Source organism: Schistocerca gregaria, chromosome 10 (assembly GCF_023897955.1).
Source record: "Schistocerca gregaria isolate iqSchGreg1 chromosome 10, iqSchGreg1.2, whole genome shotgun sequence".
In the NCBI taxonomy this organism is placed as follows: domain Eukaryota; kingdom Metazoa; phylum Arthropoda; class Insecta; order Orthoptera; family Acrididae; genus Schistocerca; species Schistocerca gregaria.
The window spans coordinates 160095904-160118465 of NC_064929.1; the positions used below are offsets into that span (position 1 = coordinate 160095904).

Here is a 22562-nt window from a genome sequence, read left to right on the forward strand (position 1 = left end):
TGCCGAGCTACTGAGCGTCTCTCCTGCAGAGTCTTCCACTGGAGTTTATCTATCAGCTCCGTAACGCTTTCGCAATTACTAAATGATCCTGTAACGAAGCGCGCTGCTCTCCGTTGGATCTTCTCTATCTCTTCTATCAACCCTACCTGGTGCGGATCCCACACTGCTGAGCAGTATTCAAGCATTAGGCGAACAAGCGTACTGTAACCTACTTCCTTTGTTGTCGGATTGCATTTCCTTAGGATTCTTCCAATGAATCTGTCTGGCATCTGCTTTACCGACGATCAACTTTAAATGATCATTTCATTTTAGATCACTCCTAATGCGTACTCACAGATAATTTATGGAATTAACTGCTTCCAGTTGCTGACCTGCTATATTGTAGCTAAATGATATGAGATCTTCTTTCTATGTATTCGCAGCACATTACACGTGTCTACATTGAGATTCAATTGCCATTCCCTGAACCATGCGTCAATTCGCTGCTGATCCTCCTGCATTTCAGTACAATTTTCGATTGTTACAAATTCTCGATATACAACAGCATCATACGCAAAAAAGGCTCAGTGAACTTCCGATGTCATCCACAAGGTCAAACATATATAATGACAAACAGACGACATAGAGGCAGTATGTTGCAATTAGCATAATTTGTTTAGCTGAGTCTGTCCCAAATGGGCATATGAAGCACTGACATGATCAGATGGGAGGTATTGTACATAAGCTATAATGTTAGTTATAGCTGTAAGTCGCAAAGGTGTTTGGATCATAGTGATGTTGGTGTAGGTCCCTGGTGGCTGTTCCTCCATGCCTGCTGCCTCACACACCGACCCTGAGGAGCAAGATGGCGTCACCACAGGCAGTCGTCACTGACCTCAACCTGTCAGCCAACCAGCTGCGACTGCTGCTGGGGCCGTGGCTCACTGGACTGCCCCAGCTGATCCACCTGGACGTTTCCCACAACCGGCTCGTCGCACTGCCATACGATGCATTCCGCGGCACACCCCAGTTGAGATCCTTGGATCTCAGCCACAACAACCTCACCACACTTGGACCCTTCCAGTTTGCACTCGTCCCGACGCTCTCAATGCTGCGAGTGCGCTCCAACCAACTGGCCGAGATCAGTGTCGACTGCTTGAGGTTAGTATGTGAATCCAAAGATGTACTGCACCACCATCAGCTGCTAAGGAAACTTTATCGTTGCCGTCTTGGATGACGTGAGTTTTAAGGGGTTAAAAACCATATTCTGGAGGTATCTAGCATCTCCTCCTCCACTATGAGAGCAGTGGCCAATCCAGGTATAGCAGCCGCCATGCACATATTGACGCTTTTGTACAGGGTGGAATGGATAGAAGTGCCAATATATGTATTGGTGATTGAGGACAGTGTACTGAACTACATTAAATGAGTACTTACATCATTTGCAGACTAATAATTAAAGCTACAGCAAGTCAAATGTTTTTAGGTTGATTAGTATGATACCTTCAAATACGTGTGGCAAGAGCAAGCCATTAATGCAAATTTCACCCTGGGCAGCAGGTGAGGCATTGAAGTGTGTACGCATGGACACGAAACGGTTTGCATACACAGACAGCAGGGAATTCATTGCTTGTTATTGGAAGGCAGATACAGATGTGGAGTGGTTAAGATATGGTGCAGCATACAGCCATCCTCCATTGTGCTGGTCAGATGTTGTTGAGCAGAACCCTGACGATGGACATGCATGCCCTCAAGTTTCCATGCAGTTCAACACCAGACCACAGTCTCATCCTAATGCCCTATAAATGTTTATATCGCACGATTCGACCACCCAGCCATATGTAGACCTACATCGACGCTTCTTTCAAACTCAGTTTCTAATAACACTCCTTCAGCAGAGAATGCAGCATCTCCACAACCAGCAATCATTCCGTACCTGACACTGTGCAAGCCTCTTAAGTACCACATCACACAAGGTGACAACACAATAACACTAATGCACTCGGCTGGCAGTTCTATCTGTCACAGAGAACTGCATCTGCAATCATGTACGTACCTGTCATTCCAGAATGAGATTTTCACTCTGCAGCGGAGTGTGCGCTGATATGAAACTTCCTGGCAGATTAAAACTGTGTGCCCGACCGAGACTCGAACTCGGGACCTTCGCCGCAGATTCGCAGGAGAGCTTCTGTAAAGTTTAGAAGGTAGCAGGCGAGGTACTGGCGGAAGTAAAACTGAGGAGGGGGCGTGAGTCGTGCTTGGGTAGCTCAGTTGGCAGAACACTTGCCCGCGAAAGGCAAAGGTCCCGAGTTCGAGTCCCGGTCGGGCACACAGTTTTAATCTGCCAGGAAGTTTCATACCTGTCATTGGTTTCCACATGTATGAAGTTACACTGCCAGCCAATCATGTCTTCTGGATGGTTTCTATTTCTTTCTCAGACTGTGTAAATACCGGCTGCGACGTCATTGCCAACACTTTTCAATATTGTGAGTCATTACCTGACACAAAAATTTTCTAGTCACATTATTGCGTGGGTATACATGCCCCGAGCAGTTACACTCCACATGACTTCAAAAATGGGTACTGAACATCAGAACTTGTGACATAAAATCTAAATGTTTTTCAGAAATTTCAGTGTTAACAATATTAAAACAATATAAAGCATGAAACTTCGCCTTAAGACGCTTACATCTTATATTGCAAAAGTCTTGAGTGAGTCTTATACATTATAAATATTTGAAGATGGATGTCAATGCCCGATACTAGTTCGGCAAATTTCGAAATAACTATCGACATTACGCGGTTTCAGTGTACGTCATTAGATCAAAAATGACCTGTATTCAACAAAAACGAGCTGCATAGCATCTGTGTCTTAAAGATATAGCCTTTACACGCATATAAAGACTGTGGGCGCAGTCGGATTGTCATTTTCTCTACACAAGACGTTTCAGCAGCTGACCTGCCTGGATAAGAGAGCGCGCAACATGCCCGCTTCTTGGACACAGGGTAACGAGCCAGTCCTTGCGTGTTAACGATGAATGGTGGTCAGACAACCAGCACATGAGTGGTTTTTAGGTGGTTTCCCACAATCAGCTACGTGAATGCCATGCTGGTACCCCTGCCCCTTTCAGATAGTCACCACGTGACCAGAACACGGTATCAGGCTTGCTCCTCATATCTGCATTAGATGCAGATAGTTGGGGTTCATTGATCCCTGAGGGAGTGGTGCCGTCAAATATAACGATGCCGAGATCATAAAGTAACGAGAAAATGCAATACGAAAACAAGAAGAAAAATACGCTATTTTCAGAATTTCCTTAGTTGTCATCACAGGTATGGAGTAAACCTTTCATTACTTGTTGTTCAGACTCCAACAAACCATTACAGTGCTCCACATCCAATGAAGACAACTCCAGGATTTGCTGAAATAACGCGTGCAGAGAAAAATACAACCCTATTGCAAACTCATACCATCGCCTTCGCCGAGAAAGCTTTATCGCTGACATTGCTTCCCAGATCTCTACTGAACAGACAGAATCACGGAAGTGTTCTCTGCATGACCATGTCACTTCACCACCAGATAGAACAGCCTGAGTAAGACATAGATTTAGCAGTAACACCTATCAGTACGGGATGCATGTTGCAGATACAACAGTGCGCTTACGTCGCTGGACCTGGGAGACAACCAGCTGACACATCTTCCAGAGGAGCTGTTCCAGATGACCAAGTCCCTGAGGGAGGTGCGGCTGGACAGCAACAGGCTGCGCTCTCTCTGGCAGCGGGCTTTCCAGCACACTCCAGACCTGGAGACGGTGGATCTCAGTGGGAACCGCATAGGAGAGGTGGCAGCTGCTACCTTCTCCAGCACACCTCTGCTCAAGGACCTCAGCTTGGCTCACAACAGGCTAGGCTTCCTGTACAATGACACCTTCAGGTAACACTGAGTTACATGACTTCCAAGCGGCAATATTTAATGATTCTTCAAAATGTATCTGTTATTGACTTTTAAATATCCTCAACATTTTGCCGCTCTGTCAGCAACTGTATGAATATTAGTTTTAATTTTAATAATAAACGGCCTCAGTTGCACCGTTTGCCTAGAATAAACCTAGGTTTCAGTCGAGATAACCCAACCTTCTTCAGTTTCTATCGTTTGTCCGTAGTGGACATCGTCAAGCTAAAACTACAAATCCATAAATTATCGTCAGACTGTACAACTTATCTGGCACTGCCTCGGCCCCACTTCGCGACCGCGATGCGGCAGCCACGATTCCTGGCTGTCGTGCTTTATGGCGTCGAGAGTCAGGGTGGCATCCCACTGCTTTTCACCGTCCTTGCGAAGCCCTCCCTTCTCCTGGAAAATCGCGTCATCTCTCTCCAGTTGAGCATATTTGGAGCAATATGGGAACTGCCCTCCAGCAATCTTGGGTTTTAGACGATCTAAAGCGCCAATTGAACAGGATTTGGTACGATATTCTTCAGGAGGACAGCAGTTTATCGATCAACAAAAAGCCGCTAACTGCTTGCATAAGGGACAGAGGTGGACCATCACGTTATTGACTTCTTCAGTCTGTGAAGATATTTCTCTTGAATAAATTATCGTAATTTCCTAAACTGTTTTCATGTTCAAATGTTCAAATGTGTGTGAAATCTTATGGGACTTAACTGCTAAGGTCATCAGCCCCGAAGATTACACACTACGTAAACTAAATTATCCTAAGGACAAACACACACACCCGCGCCCGAGGGAGGACCCGAACCTCAGCCGGGATCAGCGGCACAGTCCATAACTACAGCGCCTGAGACAGGCTCGTCTAATCCCGCTCGGGAAACTGTATTCATTTCCTTGTACGTACATATACACCGCCTTTACCGAATTCCGTCCTATTCGGATAATTCAATAGTGATGTCACATTCTTTCCTGCAAACGAAATACAAACGGAAGCACGTAACGTGCTGTGACTGCTGCATTCCCCGGAAAGTGGGATGTTATTGTGGTGGACCACACTGGGTCGTAAAAGGAAAGAGCACATCTAGCTCTGCCTTGGGTTTTTTGACGCATCCATGTCACTCGACGAATGTAATCAGTGAAAAGAGAACTTACTCAATTAAGGAAAATGATACAAGTAACTGGCCTGTACTATATGTAACAGAATTTATCGTGCAGAAGTAACATTTTGTAAGGCTCATAATTTAATTTTTTTCCTCATTTTTCCTCGTTATCTTAATGAACACAAATGTCATGCATCTCATTCTATTTGGAATGTAAACATTCTGGGGATCACCGAAGGAAAAATACAAGGATTTTTTTTAAAAACATGTGTGATACAAGAAACAACTCTGATGTGCAATTATTTGTCAAGGAGGTGCCCAGAGCTGCAGCGCCTCAACCTGGAGGGCAACCTGCTGCGCCAGGTGGGGTCCCCACTGGTGGCAGCCAATCCTAACCTTGAGGTGCTCGCCTTCGCCAACAACGAGCTCTCCAGGGTGGAAGATGGCGCCTTCGTCACCAACTCCAGGCTTAGGGTCCTCACCCTAGGGTGAGTCTCAATGATCACCTATGAGGTGGAGCCAAACGTCACATCTTTTCGTTACATTTTTAATTTGTATGCATATTAGTGCGTTGGTTGTTTGTTGTCTGTCACACAGGCAACGGCCTTGCCACAGTGTGTACATTTGTTCCCATCAGGTCACTAAACTTAAGCGGGAGTGGCCGGCATTGGATGGGTGACCATCTGGGCCGCCATGCGCTGTTGCCATTTTACGGAGTGCCGTCAGCCTCGTGATGCCAACTGAGGAGCTACTCTACCGAATAGTAGCGGCTACGGTCAAAGAAAACCATCGTAACGACCGGGAGAGCAGTGTGCTGACCACGTGCCCCTCCTATCCTCAGCTAAGGATGACACGGCGGTCGGATGCTCCCGATGGGCCGCTTGTCGCCTGCAGACGGATTGCTTTTTCAAACAGTCTTCCCGCAGACGCTCACAATCTTTATGACCTGATGTTTTCTGCATGGCTGTAACAGCATCACTAAGAGAGCTATGCCTGCCAGTATAGACTACTTTGCGTCCATGTGTCTCCACTTCAAAACCTGTCCATCCGCTCGAAGAAAATTAAGCATTAATGGCTTGCTCTTGCCACATGTACTTGGAGGTACAAACCAATCTAAATAGCTAAAATCATTAGTCTCCAAATGACATAAATACTGAGGTAATATTGTTCAGTACACCGTCCTTAGACATTAATATAAATGCCTGCACTTACGCCCATTACAACCCATATAGTACTTCGAAATGTAGGATATAATGGGTATAAGTGTAGATACTTTTATGATGTGGTAAGTTACTATGTTCACACACCAGTCCGAGAACTGCATTGGACAATCTTGCCCCAAACACGTCACAAACTTTACGAACTGATGTTTTCTGCATTGTCATACTGTCCCATTAAGTGTACTACACCTATCAGTATAGACTAACTGTTTTGCATCTACTTATCCACTCGACAATTCGACACCTGACGTGCTGCCTATGAGGAAAGGAGCATTATTTACTTGCTCTTACCACTGGAGGTATTAACCGACCTAAAAACGTACAGCTTGTAAAAGCTACAATTATTATTCTGCAAATGGCGTAAATATTGATGTAACGACCTTTCTGATGTTAACTTCATGTACCGACTCATTCCACGACCATGAAGATTTGCTCCACAGTTTGTTCCTCCACAGCTAGACGTTTAAAATAAAATAAATCAAATCTTCCTATTTTTATTACGTGTGAGCTATCTCATATTTTGGGAATGAAATTATAAACAACAATGCGCAGTTTGTTGGAGAGTGAAGGACTTGTTTTGGAAATAATCCTCTAGACTGTGGCTAGGTCATCTTCTGCGACACAATTTCTTCCAGAAGGGCCACTCCTGCAAAGTATGTGAGAACTTCTGTTAAGTTTGGAAGGTAGGAGATGTCAGAAGTAAAGCTGAGACAGCAGTTAGTGCTTTGTGCTTGGACAGGTGCCGAAATTCACAGTGTAGGTCTGCATAAATGATCCAAAATGGGTGTTTTAAGTGAGTCAACATAGCTCCAACTATCATGCATAAAATGGAACAAAATGAAGACACTCCACAATTACAGTTAGAGACATTTCATTTTTCAGAAAGTATTTTATATATGAAGGTCTTTAGTTTTCGAGGAGATTGTAATTTTCAAGTGGATTTATTAGTACCCAAGAGGCATATTTTTTCAGTTTTCGAGAATTTCCTACTAATTTCCTTATACATATGGGGAGTCATAGTTTTTATGAAGATTTTTATTTTTAATCTCCTTGAGGGGTTATTAGATTCCAAGAGGATTTTTAGCGTCTATAACGATTTCTGCTTTCCAGAAAAATTTGTTTGCAAGAGGAATTTCGATATGTGAGCTTACACTAACTTTTCAAGAGGGTTTTCTATGTCTCAAAACAATGATTTTTTATTCATGGGGCTTTTTAATTTTTCAGAAGAATATTTAATTATTCAACACTTTTTCTGAAGACAATTTTTGATTTTCCAAGATAATTTCTCAGTTTTTATTAAAATACTTAGAACTCCACAGGACATTTAATTTTAAAAATTAATCTTTTATTTATTAAGTGAAATATTAAATTTTAACGAGAATTATGAATTTCAAGATAAGTTTCGCGTTCCATCAAGAATTCTCAACTTCAAAAATAATTTGGCCTTCGAAACTTCCACATTATGGGAAGATAATAAACATCTCCAGATGCTAACGCCGACGAAGGCCACAGCAATCCGGACTGGAACGAGAGGATGGAAGCCTCTCCCCCACCCCATTAAAAATACTTCACCACGTAGCAACACTGCCCACGAAGGGCTACGTTCTCGATTCGAGTCTTGTTATGGCATCCAGTTTCGATCTGCCATGATTCGACTTCGTCAGGAAGAACTGCCTACCATCATGCTGCCAGATACATAGTCGACGCCTGTGAAACTAGTTCCACCCGACAGAACGTAAGCTATTCAAAGCAGTCTCTGCAGTGTTTCATTTCCACGCACCATCAAGATCAAATATACCGCAGAAAATTGCTATTCCTGTATATTTTAGTAGAACGTGATCAATGCTGGCAGCTCGACTACTCTATATACTGCAAGGCGATGCGCATTGACGTATATATAAGCGTGCATTTCTTCAACCACTCAGTGTAGGAAAGCATCGGTAGGACCACTTGCATTGAGAGATAAAGCAACAGGTGCACGTGTTCCGAAGGAATAGCTGACTGGATCGAGAAATTAAGTTAGCGGCCAGTATGAAACGTAAATGTACAGATGTTCAACTATCAAGACTATCTGTCAATCTAATTCTGTCGTTTCTGTGGAGCTAAATCTACCAGTATTGGTAAGATCCTAGCCAGTGATTGGATAAGAGAAATTTTCAGACTGCCCATCGAGATCAAAGACAGTACAGCTACAGGCAGTATTGGCCTCATGGAACATTCATTTACAACGTCCTTTATCTGTCTGAAAGCAGTTTCTAAATATTAAAGAAACACCAATGACAGATTAGAAAATTGTGAATTAGAAGAATGTACAATTAATGAGCACAGCTTCACAAATAAACATAACGTTATATAATGTGAAACAAAACATTGTCCTCTGCTTTGACCTAAATTCCATATGTATTAAAAAATGTGAACGTTACGAAACATATATTGAATTGTAATCATTTAAAGAATTAATGTACTTAATTTAAATTAACATTTCTATTATAACGCAAATTGTTTCAGTAAATTAGAATTTGTGGAAGACATGATATATATATATATATATATATATATATATATATATATATATATATATATATATATATTGTTCAGGATGACTGTTAATTAAAGTTGTCACTTTTGTTTAAAAATTATGATTCAATAGTTTCAATTAACATTCCTATTTGTTAATAAATGTGAGATTTATATAAATACACAGAGGTGTTATCAGCGAAATTCGAGTCTGTCTCCCCTTGACTCAGAATCCTTTAACCTAGGCAGTTTTCTTACCTTAGATATCTGATAGGAATGGAGGAAATCGAAGAAGGCTGTTCCAAATGTCCTCTCGATAGAAGAAACATAAGAGAAGAAACAGGAGCTACAAGAAGCAGATTACCAAAGAACAGTAGAAAGAGCTAGAAGTGCTACAGTGAGAACGGATGGTAAAAATATTAGGGAGAGAGAGAAAAAGGAAAACAAATCTGAAGAATATGATATAGTTTGAAAGTGTTGACCCAAAAACTTCTGAATGTTCAGCCCAAAGTAGCATAGATGAAGATTAAGAGGACGATTCAACTAATGCATCAGGGTATGAGAAATCTTATTCTATGGACTGGTAAAGGCTGTTGAGGTTTAAGGTGTGAGTAATGGTCCACTAATAAAAGCACTGACTGTTACATTTGTTACAAATGCTAGACCATGCTCTTAACATCTTAGTAAAATGAAGAGTACGTACATGACGTCTTTTTTTATTTAAATTACTCCAAATAAATTGCTAAAAACCAGCAATATTTTGTGTTACTTTTCACTGTGAAATTAGATCTTTGTATTGTTCAAGACATCAGCCAAAATCCACAAATACAAAATTTCTCACTATGTTATCCTACAGTCAGGAAGCGCTACCCATATTACCTTTTCAGAAAAACAATTTGAAACACTGTTTGCAGGCACAACAAGCTGGAGTCACTCAACCCGTCCATGTTTGGCAAAGACGCAGCACTGGAGGAGTTCCACGTGGAGGCCAATCTGCTGCCCTCATTGCCAGGGCAGCTGATGGGAAACCTCACAAACCTCACCATCCTAAACGTCAGCAAAAACAGGTACTTCCGTACCATTTTCAACAGATTCAACATCAGCTATTTAGATTTGTCAGTCTGGACTGTACCATCACAATAGGACACGCGGTATGCCTAGTAACACTGAATCTACCGATACTGTCCCTCTACTGTCACATATGATGTCATCTACAAGACAGACGTAAATGGCTTATCGAAATCCATTATAAGTAAAGTACATGCGACAACAACGATTTATTTTCTTTACGTCACGTTCGCTGGAATTGAAAACTTCAACCAAACTGTCACCTTCCTATTTAATCAATGGTTTGGGATATAGTTCAAAGACGTCTGTCACCACTATCTAAATTGCAAAATATAACACAGAAGGAAGACAAATTGGCCTCGATAAGCATGAAAGCACAAAGACGCTCATTCACATCCACTGGTAGATATTACAGGATATATAATATACATGCCGAAAAGTATGTTCCACGAAGATTGAAGTAACATACAACTTTCTGCTACATGCGCAGCATTGTAAATTAAATCGTTGGCTTGTTAGCCTTCCGTGACTTTTAACAAACTTCTGAATTCCGTAACTTTACTAATTACTTTTTTCTGATGATTTGACTAACTAAAGACGTATTTTCAAAGGAGGTGTACTTCTGTTGTTAAAAAAAGAAACGACATCCGCCATTGCAGCGATATGTAAGAAAATATTAATTCTTGTCAGTATATGCTCTTGCAAGAAGATAAACATATACTGTAATAGTTGAGCACTGAGAAGAAGTTTTTTATGAAATAGTAGTTATCTTGAAAGGTAAAATTTTTCTCATTTCTGAAATAAATATTATGCTCATCTTTACTCTCCTAGTAATTACGATACAAATTGCAAGCAAGCAGGAGACTCAGTAGTTTGAATGCTAGGTACTACGGTGCGATCCCTGTTTAGTACCACGGTCTTTTGGAATGAACAGATTCACTTTTGTGAAGAGCGAAAATTTGTGGAACGTGCCCTACCGACACAGACTGCCATAGTTGTTCAGAATCGTATCCGTTTGACTTGTTCTTCAATAACAGCGTCAAGAATTTTTCAGAGTTGTATTACGGCTCAGGGTTTGGAAAGATTTTTCTTACGCTGGCTGGAAAGGAGAAATTTAACCCTGGGTGCGCTCAGTTGCACTCCGGATAATTCACTCTTTTTCAGCGAAGAAAACAATAATTAAGATCCACTGTACTAAATATTTTATTTCTGATGAAAAAGCCAATTTAAATTTTCATATTCAAAAGTAACGCCAAAGGACAGGTTTATGTAAAACATTTAATACTGAGAAAGAAAGACGACCTGGTAAGAGTAGCGTAGCTACAATAAATTCTGCTGCGGAAAGTTTCAAGGCTGCCTGTCTGTTCCTCTTCCTCTTATCAGGAATACTTAATAATTTTTCTAGTGGCCAAGGGAGTGCCAGTAGACAACTATTGTGCAGAAAGAATTGTCTTAATATCATTTGCTGTTATAGCAAATTCTGTTTTCTAAATTTTCTGAATTTGGTACTTAATTTAGACATTTAAGTATTATACAAATGTAACTTTTTATTTTAAAAATAGCTCTGTTTTCAAAAGATAAACCATCTGATAGTAAAACTCTCTTACTGGTGCCTACTGTTCTCGGAATGTCCTTAATTTAGTACTTGATTTGAAGGAAGGTTTGTTTGGCGGTACAATATCACACCAACTCTTCATGCATAAAACAGTTGGGATAGAAAGAGTTTAACTTTTGGACACATCATTTACATATTTGTTAGTGAAGTATTTAAATCCTCCCTTATAGCACTACGTTTTTCTTAATTACCCTGGTTACTTTCAAGCATTTGTTTCCAAGAGCAGAGCTCATACTCGGTGTATTTAATACCTGAGTTGTTAATTTCGCTCTCTTTGTTTGGCTATGAAAATTCGGACTAAAATTCATTGTGCAGTCTTACGTCAAAACACATTACGATTTTCTTAACTCCCGTGCTTGCCTTGTTGTTTTTGTTACTGCTGTTTTTGTTGTGCTTACAATACAGGTTTGATGCAGCTCTCCATGCTACTCGATTCTGTGCAATAATTACTGCAACCTACATCCTTCTGAATCTGCTTAGTGTATTCATCTCTTGGTCTCCCTCTACGATTTTCACCCTCCATACTTCCCTTCAGTACTAAATCGGTGATCTCTTGACGTCTTAGAATGTGCCCTGTCTATCGATCCTTTTTTCTCGTCAGGTTATGCCACAAATTTCTTTTCTCCCGAATGCCATTCACTACCTCCTCATTAGTTACGTGATCTACCCATATAATCTTCAGCATCCTTCTGTAGCACGACATTTCTAAAGCGTCTACTCTCTCTTGTCTAAACTATTTATCGTCCGTGTCTCACTTCCATACACGACTACACTACAAACAAGTACTTTCAGGAAATAGTTTGTAACCTTTTAATCTATATTCGATGTTTACAAAGCTCTTCTTCAGAAACTTTTTTTTTTTTTTTTTTTTTTTTTTTTGCCGTCACCATTCTATATCTTATCTCCTCTCTAATTCTGCCGTATTTTGTAGCCCCAAGCAGGAGAACTCATTTACTACTTCACATGTCTTGATTACTAATATAGATTCGCTCAACATACCTGATTCTGTTAGACTACATTCCGTTATTGTTGTTTTCCTTTTGTTGAGGTTCTTTTGTTGATTTTAGTCTTACATCCTCCTTTCAAGGCACTGTCCATTCCATTCAGCGGCTCCTTCAAATCCTTTACTGTCTCTGACAGAATTAAAATGTCATAGGCAAACTTAAAGACTTTTCATTTTTTCTGAACTTCGATTTCTACTCCAAATTATTCGTTGATTTTCTTTACTGCTTGCTCATTGCACAGATAGTAACATCGGGGACAGGGTACAATCGTCTTTCACTCCCTTCTCAACCGGTGCTTCCGTTTCAAGCCCCTCGACTCATATAACTGCCATCTAGTTTCTGTACAAGTTGTAAATAGCCTTTCGCTCCCTTTATTTTATCTCTGCTGCCCTCAGAATGCCAAAGACAGTATTTCAACCAACAGTGTCAAAAGCTTTCTCTAAGTCTACAAATGCTACAAACGCAGGTTTGCCTTTCCTTAACCTATCTTCTAAGGTAAATCGTATGGTCAGTATTGCTTTGGGTATTCCTACATTTCTCCGAAATCCAAACTGATCTTCCCCAGTTTTTCCACTCTTCTGTAAGGAATTCGTGTTAAAATTTTGCAGCCATAACCTACTAAACCAATAGTTCGGTAATTTTCACACATGTAAACACTTGCTTTATTTGGAATTGCAACTATAGCATTCTCTTTAAAACTGAGAGTTTGTCTCATGCGTCTTGGACTGCAGATGAAATAATTTTCTCATGAATGGTTCTCCAGAGGCTATCAGGATTTCTGACAGAATGTCGTAAACCACGGGATCTGTGTTTCGAGTTAGGTCTTTCAGTGTTCTGTCAAATTCTTCACTCAGTATCGTATGATTGCCTTAAGGGAATTTTTTTTTTTTTTTTTTTTTTTTTTTTTTGCAGAACTAGACCACACATTGGTCAGTTTGATCAGTTTGATACCCCAATTGCCCATTTCCCTACATCCGTTTAGCTACGAAAATTCGGAATAAAATTTCCCTCAGATCAGTAATTAAGTTTTTCTGAATTTCAAGAAGATAAATCAAAAATTGTTCAAATGTTTGTGGAATCTTATGGGATTTAACTGCTGTCATCAGTCCCTAAGCTTACACGTTACTTAACCTAAATTATCCTAAGGACAAACACACCCATCCTTGCCCGAGGGAGGACTGGAAACTCCACTGGGACAAACCGTACAGTTCATAACTGCAGCGCCTCAGACCGCTCGGCTAATCCCGCGCGTCCAAGGAAATAAATCTTTTTTTTTCTCAGAAATACACCTTGGGCTGATTGAATTGATACTTCATTTGTCCATTTCTCACTCTTCTTTTTGACTATGAAAATTCTAACAAAAACCCGTTGTGCAACTTACAGGGAGTCTTCTTTACGCTCCACTCACACGTTTGCCCAAAAGCATTACTCTCAGATTTTCTCGGATGCGAATATAATTTATCGGCTTCAATGAACACTACGGCAGGTCCGTCTTGTTCACCAAACAGAGCCGTTCAACTTGCTACGATTCTCCACAGTCCAATCTGAGGTCGCTGCTTGTTGAGTATCTGTACACACCGGTAACGCTCGCTTCGAAATCCAGAATGATTCCACTCGAAATGCAACGCTGTCCGCCGGAACGTGTTCGTTTCTCTGTTATCCGTTCTGCAGGAAACAAGACGATTGATCAAGAATGGTCGTCTTTTCCCGATTTCTGAAATACGCTATGAAAACACTCTCTCCACACCTGAGAGAACATGATTTTGACATAAAGCTGTCTGCTGTCTCCCCAGTTTCGTGAATTTCAACTCACTCCAAGAAATTATTTAACGTCTTGGCCTGCCAACCCGCCAGCATCAGCTTCCTGTCAGGACGTTACGAATATTCTCCGCAACGCGTTTTGATAAAAGTTGGCTGTCAATGGGAAAACACTCACCCTTGAGGCGGTGCCTTCATCGACCACTACCAATTTAATCAATTTAAGAAGATTAAGGAAAGACTGACAGATCTACAGGATGGGGAAAGCCTCCTCTTGCCCGCTCTCCCCCCTCCCACCTCTCCCTTCTCCCATCCCCCCCCCCCCCCTCCCAGAAACGCAACCTGTAACAGACAATGGAAATGGATGTAGATGAAGATGAAATGGGAGATATGACACTGTGTGAGGAGTTTGACAGAGCACTGAAGGACCTGAGTCGAAACAAGAAACCCGGATTAGACAACATTCCATTAGAACTGTCAGTCTTCGGAGAGCCAGTCCTGACAAAACTCTACCATCTGGTGAGCAAGAAGTATGAGACAGGCGAAATACCCTCAGACTTCAAGAAGAATATAATAATTCCAATCCCAAAGAAAGCAGGTGTTGACAGATGTGAAAATTACCGAAGCATGAGTTTAATCAGTCACAGCTGCAAAATACTAAAGCGAATTCTATACAAACGAATGGAAAAACTGATAGAAGCCGACCTCGGGGAAGATCTGTTTGGATTCCGTAGAAATGTTGGAACACGTTAGACAATACTGACCCTACGACTTATCTTAGAAGAAAGATTATGGAAAGGCAAACCTACGTTTGTAGCATTTGTAGGCTTAGAGAAAGCTTTTCACAATGTTGATTGGAATACTCTCTTTCAAATTCTGAAGGCGGCAGGGGTAAAATACAGGAGCGAAAAGCTATTTACAATTTGCACAGAAAGCAGATGGCAGTTATTAGAGTCGAGGGGTTTGAAAGGGGAGCAATGGTTGGGAATGGAGTGAGACAGGCTTGTAGCCTATCCCCGATGTTATTCAATCTATATATTGAGCAAGCAATAAAGGAAACAAAAGAAAAGTTCGGAGTAGGTATTAAAATCCATGGAGAAGAAATAAAAACTTTGAGGTTCGCCGATGACATTTTAATTCTGTCAGAGACAGCAAAGAACTTGGAAGAGCAGTTAAACGGAATGGACAGTGTCTTCAAAGGAGGGTATAAGATGAACACCAACAAAAGCAAAACGAGGATGATGGAATGTAGTCGAATTAAGTCGGGTGATGCTGAGGGAATTAGATTACGAAATGAGACACTTAAAGTAGTAAAGGAGTTTTGCTATTTGGGGAGCAAAATAACTGATGATGGTCGAAGTAGAGAGGTTATAAAATGTAGACTGGCAATGGCAAGAAATTGGTTAACATCCAGTGTAGATTTAAATGTCAGGTAGTCGTTTCTGAAAGTATTTGTATGGAGTGTAGCCATGTATGGAAGTGAAACATGGACGATAAATAGCTTAGACAAAAAGAGAATTGAAGCTTTTGAAATGTGGTGCTACAGAAGAATGCTGAAGATTAGATGGGTAGATCACATAATTAATGAGGAGGTATTGAATAGAACTGGGGAGAAGAGGAGCTTGTGGCACAACTTGACTAGACGAAGGGATCGGTTGGTAGGACATGTTCTGAGACATCGAGGAATCACCAATTTAGTACTGGAGGGCATCGTGGAGGGCAAAAATCGTAGAGGGAGCCCAAGAGATGACTACACTAAGCAGATTCAGAAGGATGTAGGTTGCAGTAGGTACTGGGAGATGAAGATGCTTGCACAGGATAGAGTTGCATGGTGAGCTATATCAAACCAGTCTCAGGACTGAAAACAACAACAACAACAGACAACAGTCACAGGAAGAACACATTTGTGCCCAGGAAATATGTTACAGTATGTTTCCATGGATTTATAACTGAGCACCTCCGATTCGGAGTTTTTCTTAGGAATACATTTGTGGTCCCACGTTGCAGGATGGTGACGCTACCTGCAGGACTGCTTTCGAAGCTGTCGCGGCTGGAGACCTTGGTTGTGACTGGAAACCAGATCTCGTCCCTGGAGTCCGGTTCATTCCAGGGTCTCTCCAGGCTGCGCACCCTCATGCTGGGCAGCAACGCGCTGAGCTTCCTACCTTACGATATCTTCAGCAGCTGCCAGAAGCTCGAGACGCTGCTACTGGAGGGAAACCGGCTGAATAACTTGGATCCTGCTATTTTCGAACGCACCAGGTATCAAAAGCGCATTTCACCAACACTCTCAGTACTGCCGCAACTCTGTGTTCTGTGCCAGCATTTGCTGTCATTCTACTTGAGACTGATGATTACTTGAGGTATACCAGTCTTCCTGGTCGCTTGTAGAACCTCCTTCTCAGTTTCTAATATGTTGGTCTTCACAAGACCAAGAGCATTTGAGCCCTGCAGATCAAGACCGATCAGATACTGTCAGAAAGTTTGAGTTGTTAGGGTGATTTGGGGGAGGAACTAAACAGCGAAGTCATCAGTCCCATCAGATTAGGGGAGGATGGGGAAGGAAGTTTAAAGTGCCCTTTCAAAGACACCATACTGGCATTTGCCTGAAGCGATTTAGGTGACTCACGGAAAACCTCTCCGCTCCTGGTAGCTAAGTGGTCAGCGCGACGAAATGTCATACGTAACGGCCCGGGTTCGATTCCCGGCTGGGTCGGAGATTTTCTCTGGTCAGGGGCTGGGTGCTGTGATGCTCTTATCATTTCATTCCCATCGACACGCAAGTCGCCGGAGTGGCGTCACTTCGAAAGACTTGCATCAAGCTAACGGTCTACCCGACGGACAGCCGTAGCCACATGGCATTTCCATTTACGTAAAACCTAAATCAGGTTGTTATGTATATGTCTTTTATCATCAGTCATGTACGGGATAACGCACAACATATGTGTATTGTGGGTGGACTATATGAGGGACTTGTAACCTCCACTGGATTTATGTTACTAACTAAGAGAAGTGGTAACTTATATGAGCAGTATTAGAGTATTACAAAACTGTGATAATAGTAACGATGTTTTGAAAATAATTTGGTTTCATGACTGAAACAGAATCGAATAGTTTAGTTTTTACCCTTCATAAAATTTCATTTTAACGTTCAGGGGGTAGTTAGTAGCGGGAAACCACTGCTCTAAAGATAGTATAGTTTTGTGTTAGGGTCTTCGGCAAACGAAAGCACTTTGAAAATGAGAAGGAAAATAAAACTTTCTGACAATTAAAACTGTGTGCCGAGCCGAGACTCAAATTCGGGACCTTTGCCTATCGCGTGCAAATGCTCTGCCGTCTGAGCTAGCCAATCAAGACTCACGCCCTCCCCCCAGACATGGCTCAGCCACAGCGTCGTGGATGTTTACAGAATGAAATTTTTACTCTGCAGCGGATTGGGCGCTGATATGAAACTTCCTGAATGCCGAACCGAGACTCGTATTCAAGAATCATATCAGGGCACACTCCGCTGAAGAGTGAAATTCTCGTTCTAGAAAGAAAATAAGTGATTATTACTTTATTTCTTAGTATTTGAAATTTTTCCACCTAACAAAAAAGTGTCTTTTTGTCTCTTCACTTACGAAGTAATATGAGGGTGAGTCAAATAAAAACCTTAAATATGTTTTTAAATACACTCCTGGAAATGGAAAAAAGAACACATTGACACCAGTGTGTCAGACTCACCATACTCGCTCCGGACACTGCGAGAGGGCTGTACAAGCAATGATCACACGCACGGCACAGCGGACACACCAGGAACCGCGGTGTTGGCCGTCGAATGGCGCTAGCTGCGCAGCATTTGTGCACCGCCGCCGTCAGTGTCAGCCAGTTTGCCGTGGCATACGGAGCTCCATAGCAGTCTTTAACACTGGTAGCATGCCGCGACAGCGTGGACGTGAACCGTATGTGCAGTTGGTGGACTTTGAGCGAGGGCGTATAGTGGGCATGCGGGAGGCCGGATGGACGTACCGCCGAATTGCTCAACACGTGGGGCGTGAGGTCTCCACAGTACATCGATGTTGTCGCCAGTGGTCGGCGGAAGGTGCACGTGCCCGTCGACCTGGGACCGGACCGCAGCGACGCACGGATGCACGCCAAGACCGTAGGATCCTACGCAATGCCGTAGGAGACCACACCGCCACTTCCCAGCAAATTAGGGACACTGTTGCTCCTGGGGTATCGGCGAGGACCATTCGCAACCGTCTCCATGAAGCTGGGCTACGGTCCCGCACACCGTTAGGCCGTCTTCCGCTCACGCCCCAACATCGTGCAGCCCGCCTCTAGTGGCGTCGCGGCAGGCGTGAATGGAGGGACGAATGGAGACGTGTCGTCTTCAGCGATGAGAGTCGCTTCTGCCTTGGTGCCAATGATGGTCGTATGCGTGTTTGGCGCCGTGCAGGTGAGCGCCACAATCAGGACTGCATACTACCGAGGCACACAGGGCCAACACCCGGCATCATGGTGTGGGGAGCGATCTCCTACACTGGCCGTACACCTCTGGTGATCGTCGAGGGGACACTGAATAGTGCACGGTACATCCAAACCGTCATCGAACCCATCGTTCTACCATTCCTAGACCGGCAAGGGAACTTGCTGTTCCAACAGGACAATGCACGTCCGCATGTATCCCGTGCCACCCAAAGTGCTCTACAAGGTGTAAGTCAGCTACCCTGGCCAGCAAGGTCTCCGGATCTGTCCCCCATTGAGCATGTTTGGAACTGGATGAAGCGGCGTCTCACGCGGTCTGCACGTCCAGCACGAACGCTGGTCCAACTGAGGCGCCAGGTGGTAATGGCATGGCAAGCCGTTCCACAGGACTACATCCAGCATCTCTACGATCGTCTCCATGGAAGAATAGCAGCCTGCATTGCTGCGAAAGGTGGATATACAGTGTACTACTGCCGACATTGTGCATTCTCTGTTGCCTGTGTCTATGTGCCTGTGGTTCTGTCAGTGTGATCATGTGATGTATCTGACCCCAGGAATGTGTCAATAAAGTTTCCCCTTCCTGGGACAATGAATTCACGGTGTTCTTATTTCAATTTCCAGGAGTGTATTCATTATGCGGAAGTGGATGAAAGCTGTGTCACTTTTCAACATAATCTCCCCCACGCACAATGCAAGTCCTCCAGCGCTTGCAAAGTGCATAAATTCCTTTAGAAAAAAATTCTTTTGGTAGTCCGCGCAACCACTCATACACCGCGTGGCGTACCTTTTCATCAGAACGAAACTTCTTTCCTCCCATTGGGTCTTTGAGTGGTCCAAACATATGGAAATCACTTGGGGCATGGTCTGGTGAGTATGGTGGATGAGGAAGACACTCAAAATGCAGGTCTGTGATTGTTGCAACTGTTGTACGGGCAGTGTGGGGCCTTGCATTGTCATGTTGCAAAAGGACACCTGCTGACAGCAATCCGCGTCGCTTTCATTTGATTGCAGGCGGCAGATTTTTTAGGAGATCTGTGTATGATGGAATGGTGACAGTGGTCCCTTCAGGCATGTAATGCGCCTTTTTCGTCCCGAATGAGGGTCAGCATAGCCTCCCCGGCTGATGGTTCCGTTCGAAACTTCTTTGGTTTTGGTGACGTGGAATGGCGCCATTCCTTGCTCGTTCTCTTCGTTTCCGGTTGTTGGAAGTGAACCCAGGTTTCGTCCCCAGTAACGATTCTTGCAAGGAAGCCATCACCTTCTCGTTCAAAGCGCCGAAGGAGGTCTTCACAAGCATCAACACGTCGTTCTCTCATTTCAGGAGTCAGCTCCCGTGGGACCCATCTTGCAGACACTTTGTGAAACAGGAGCAGATCATGCACAATGTGGTGTGCTGACCCATGACTAATCTGTAAACATGCTGCAGTGTCATTCAGTGTCACTCGGCGGTTTCCCTTCACTATGGCTTCAACTGCTGCAGTGTTCTGTGGAGTCACAACTCGTTGTGCCTGACCTGGACAAGGAGCATCTTCCACTGAAGTCACACCATTTGCGAACTTCGTACTCCGTTCGTAGGCTTGCTACTGTGACAAACATGCATCACCGTACTGAACCTTCATTCATCGATGAATTTCAAGAGGTTTCACACCTTCACTACGCAAAAGCCGAATAACACAACGCTGTTCTTCTATATACACAGAATGAAAGATCCCTTATCATTTAGCTACAATATAGGTCAGCAACTGGAAGCAGTAAATTCCATAAATTATCTAGAAGTACGCATTAGGAGTGATTTAAAATTGAATGATCATATAAAGTTGATTGTCGGTACAGCAGATGCCAGACTGAGATTCATTGGAAGAATCCTAAGGAAATGCAATCCGAAAACAAAGGAAGCAGGTTACAGTACGCTTGTTCGCCCACTGCTTGAATACTGCTCAGCAGTGTGGGATCCGTACCAGATAGGGTTGATAGAAGAGTTAGAGAAGATCCTACGAAGAGCAGCGCGCTTCGTTACAGGATCATTTAGTAATCACGAAAGCGTTATGGAGATTGTAAACTCCAGTGGAAGACTCTGCAATAGAGACGCTCCGTAGCTCGGTACGGGCTTTTGTAGAAGTTTCGAGAACGTACCTTCACCGAGGAGTCAAGCGGTATGTTGCTCCCTCCTACGTAAATCTCGCGAAGAAACCACGAGGATAAAATCAGAGAGATTAGGGCCCACACAGAGGCATACCGACAATCGTTCTTTTCACGAACAATGCTGGACTAGAGTAAAATGGAGAACCGATAGAGATACTCAAGGTACCCTACGCCACACACCGTCAGGTGGCTTGCTGAGTATGTTTGCAGATGTAGATGGTGCAAGTCGTAAGTGCGGCGGCCATATTTACAGCGACGGTATGTGTGCACCTGCACTACGCTGCCACCTACAGGCCATTCTGCACGCTCTTTGTAGCACGCTTACCAACTTACACGATAACGGAGCGAAATTTCGATTTGTTATTGCAAATTTAAAGTTTTCATTTGACTCCTCATCGTGTTAACCAGCTGGAGTGTGCACTTAAAACGTCCGGGCTGATAGGCCGTGGTCGAAGTATATAACTCTCTCCTGACGTTTCGTCTCCGACTGCGGGAGACATCCTCGGAGGTAAAGCGGCAGTCCGAGACCAAACGTCAGGAGAGAGTTTTATACTTCGACCACGGGCTATCAGCCCGGAAGTTGTAAATGGAGACAATACCGGCCGTGAAAGCTTACATTGGAGTCTGAACTGTAACATTTCCCCAAACATTAACCGTGATGTCTTGAATGGTTTCCCGGTTACTCTGACAGTTGCACCTGTCTGTAGTGGTGTCTGATTCTCTCCTCTGCTGCAGCCAACTTCGGTACTTGGACCTGTCGCACAACCGCTTCTCCCGTCTGGACCCTCGCGTGTTGGAGAAGCTGTCGAGCCTGAGGACGGTGGAGCTGGACGGAAACCCGTGGCAGTGCGACTGCCTCTTCGCCGACGTGCTGGGAAGGATCCGCGACCGCCAGACCACGGTCGGTCAGCGACCCCTGCTGTGCCAGGGTCCAGGAGACTGGCGAGACAAGGCGGCGCAGGACGTCATCAGCAGGCTCTCCTGCGGGACAGCCAGGTCCAGCTGACGGACGTCTCACGCGTCCAGTTGCCCTTCCCACACACCTCGCTACAACCCTCAGCACGAGACTGTCTTGCATCTCAATAACCCTAGGAACTCATTCTTCCATCTATAGCGTAGGTGTCGAAGTCTGCTGCCGGATATCCCAACAACTTCTGGTATCGATAGCAACGATGCCGCGGCTTAGGTGCAAGTTATTAAGTTGGCACTAGCACAGACACCGACGACAGCGCCCTCTTGCCGGTGCTGTCGAGAGCTAAGAGCTTCGCTACAGATTCAGCCCATTTGATCAAGAGCAGACTGCCGGGACGCCTCGCTTCAGCTTTGCTCTACATACGACGGGTCTCAGCGTCGCACCTCATTGCAAGTTATCTAACCATGTATTGACTTGTCTTTTGCACCAGTAAACCACTTTTACTTACGTCCAGTACCGACGTATTTTTCCTGCTCCTACTGCTACCCAAGCGCCGACCTCCAGGCGAGATAAAAAAAAACCTCGCCCATGATGATGCTACAGGACGTGGACAAAGTAACTTAGACACAAGCCACTTACCACACAGATTCACTGTAGGCCTCAAGCAATTCTTACCTAACCTGTAATCTAGGATACCTAAAATCTTAATGATAGATGGTGCATAAGTGAAGGGAGCTGAAGAAATGAATTCAGATTTGTGCCATGTCCGACGCTTGGATCACATCTCCTTGTTTACTAGTGAGGCATGCCAATTTTTTTTTCTTATC

The 22562-nt window shown here is 43.5% G+C and overlaps 1 protein-coding gene across 1 annotated transcript in view; it reads left to right on the top strand.

Annotated features, from left to right (window-relative positions):
* The window catches only part of LOC126293677 (leucine-rich repeat-containing protein 15-like), a 40610-nt gene extending 18359 nt beyond the window's left edge, over positions 1-22251 (top strand). The window contains exons 3-8 of the mRNA XM_049986969.1: positions 787-1140; positions 3626-3913; positions 5343-5519; positions 9683-9835; positions 16221-16475; positions 21558-22251. Coding sequence (XP_049842926.1) covers positions 787-1140; positions 3626-3913; positions 5343-5519; positions 9683-9835; positions 16221-16475; positions 21558-21828 — 1498 coding nt within the window. The 3' untranslated portion in view covers positions 21829-22251. The remainder of the gene's footprint in view (positions 1-786; positions 1141-3625; positions 3914-5342; positions 5520-9682; positions 9836-16220; positions 16476-21557) is intronic.
* Positions 22252-22562: the final 311 nt, after the last annotated feature.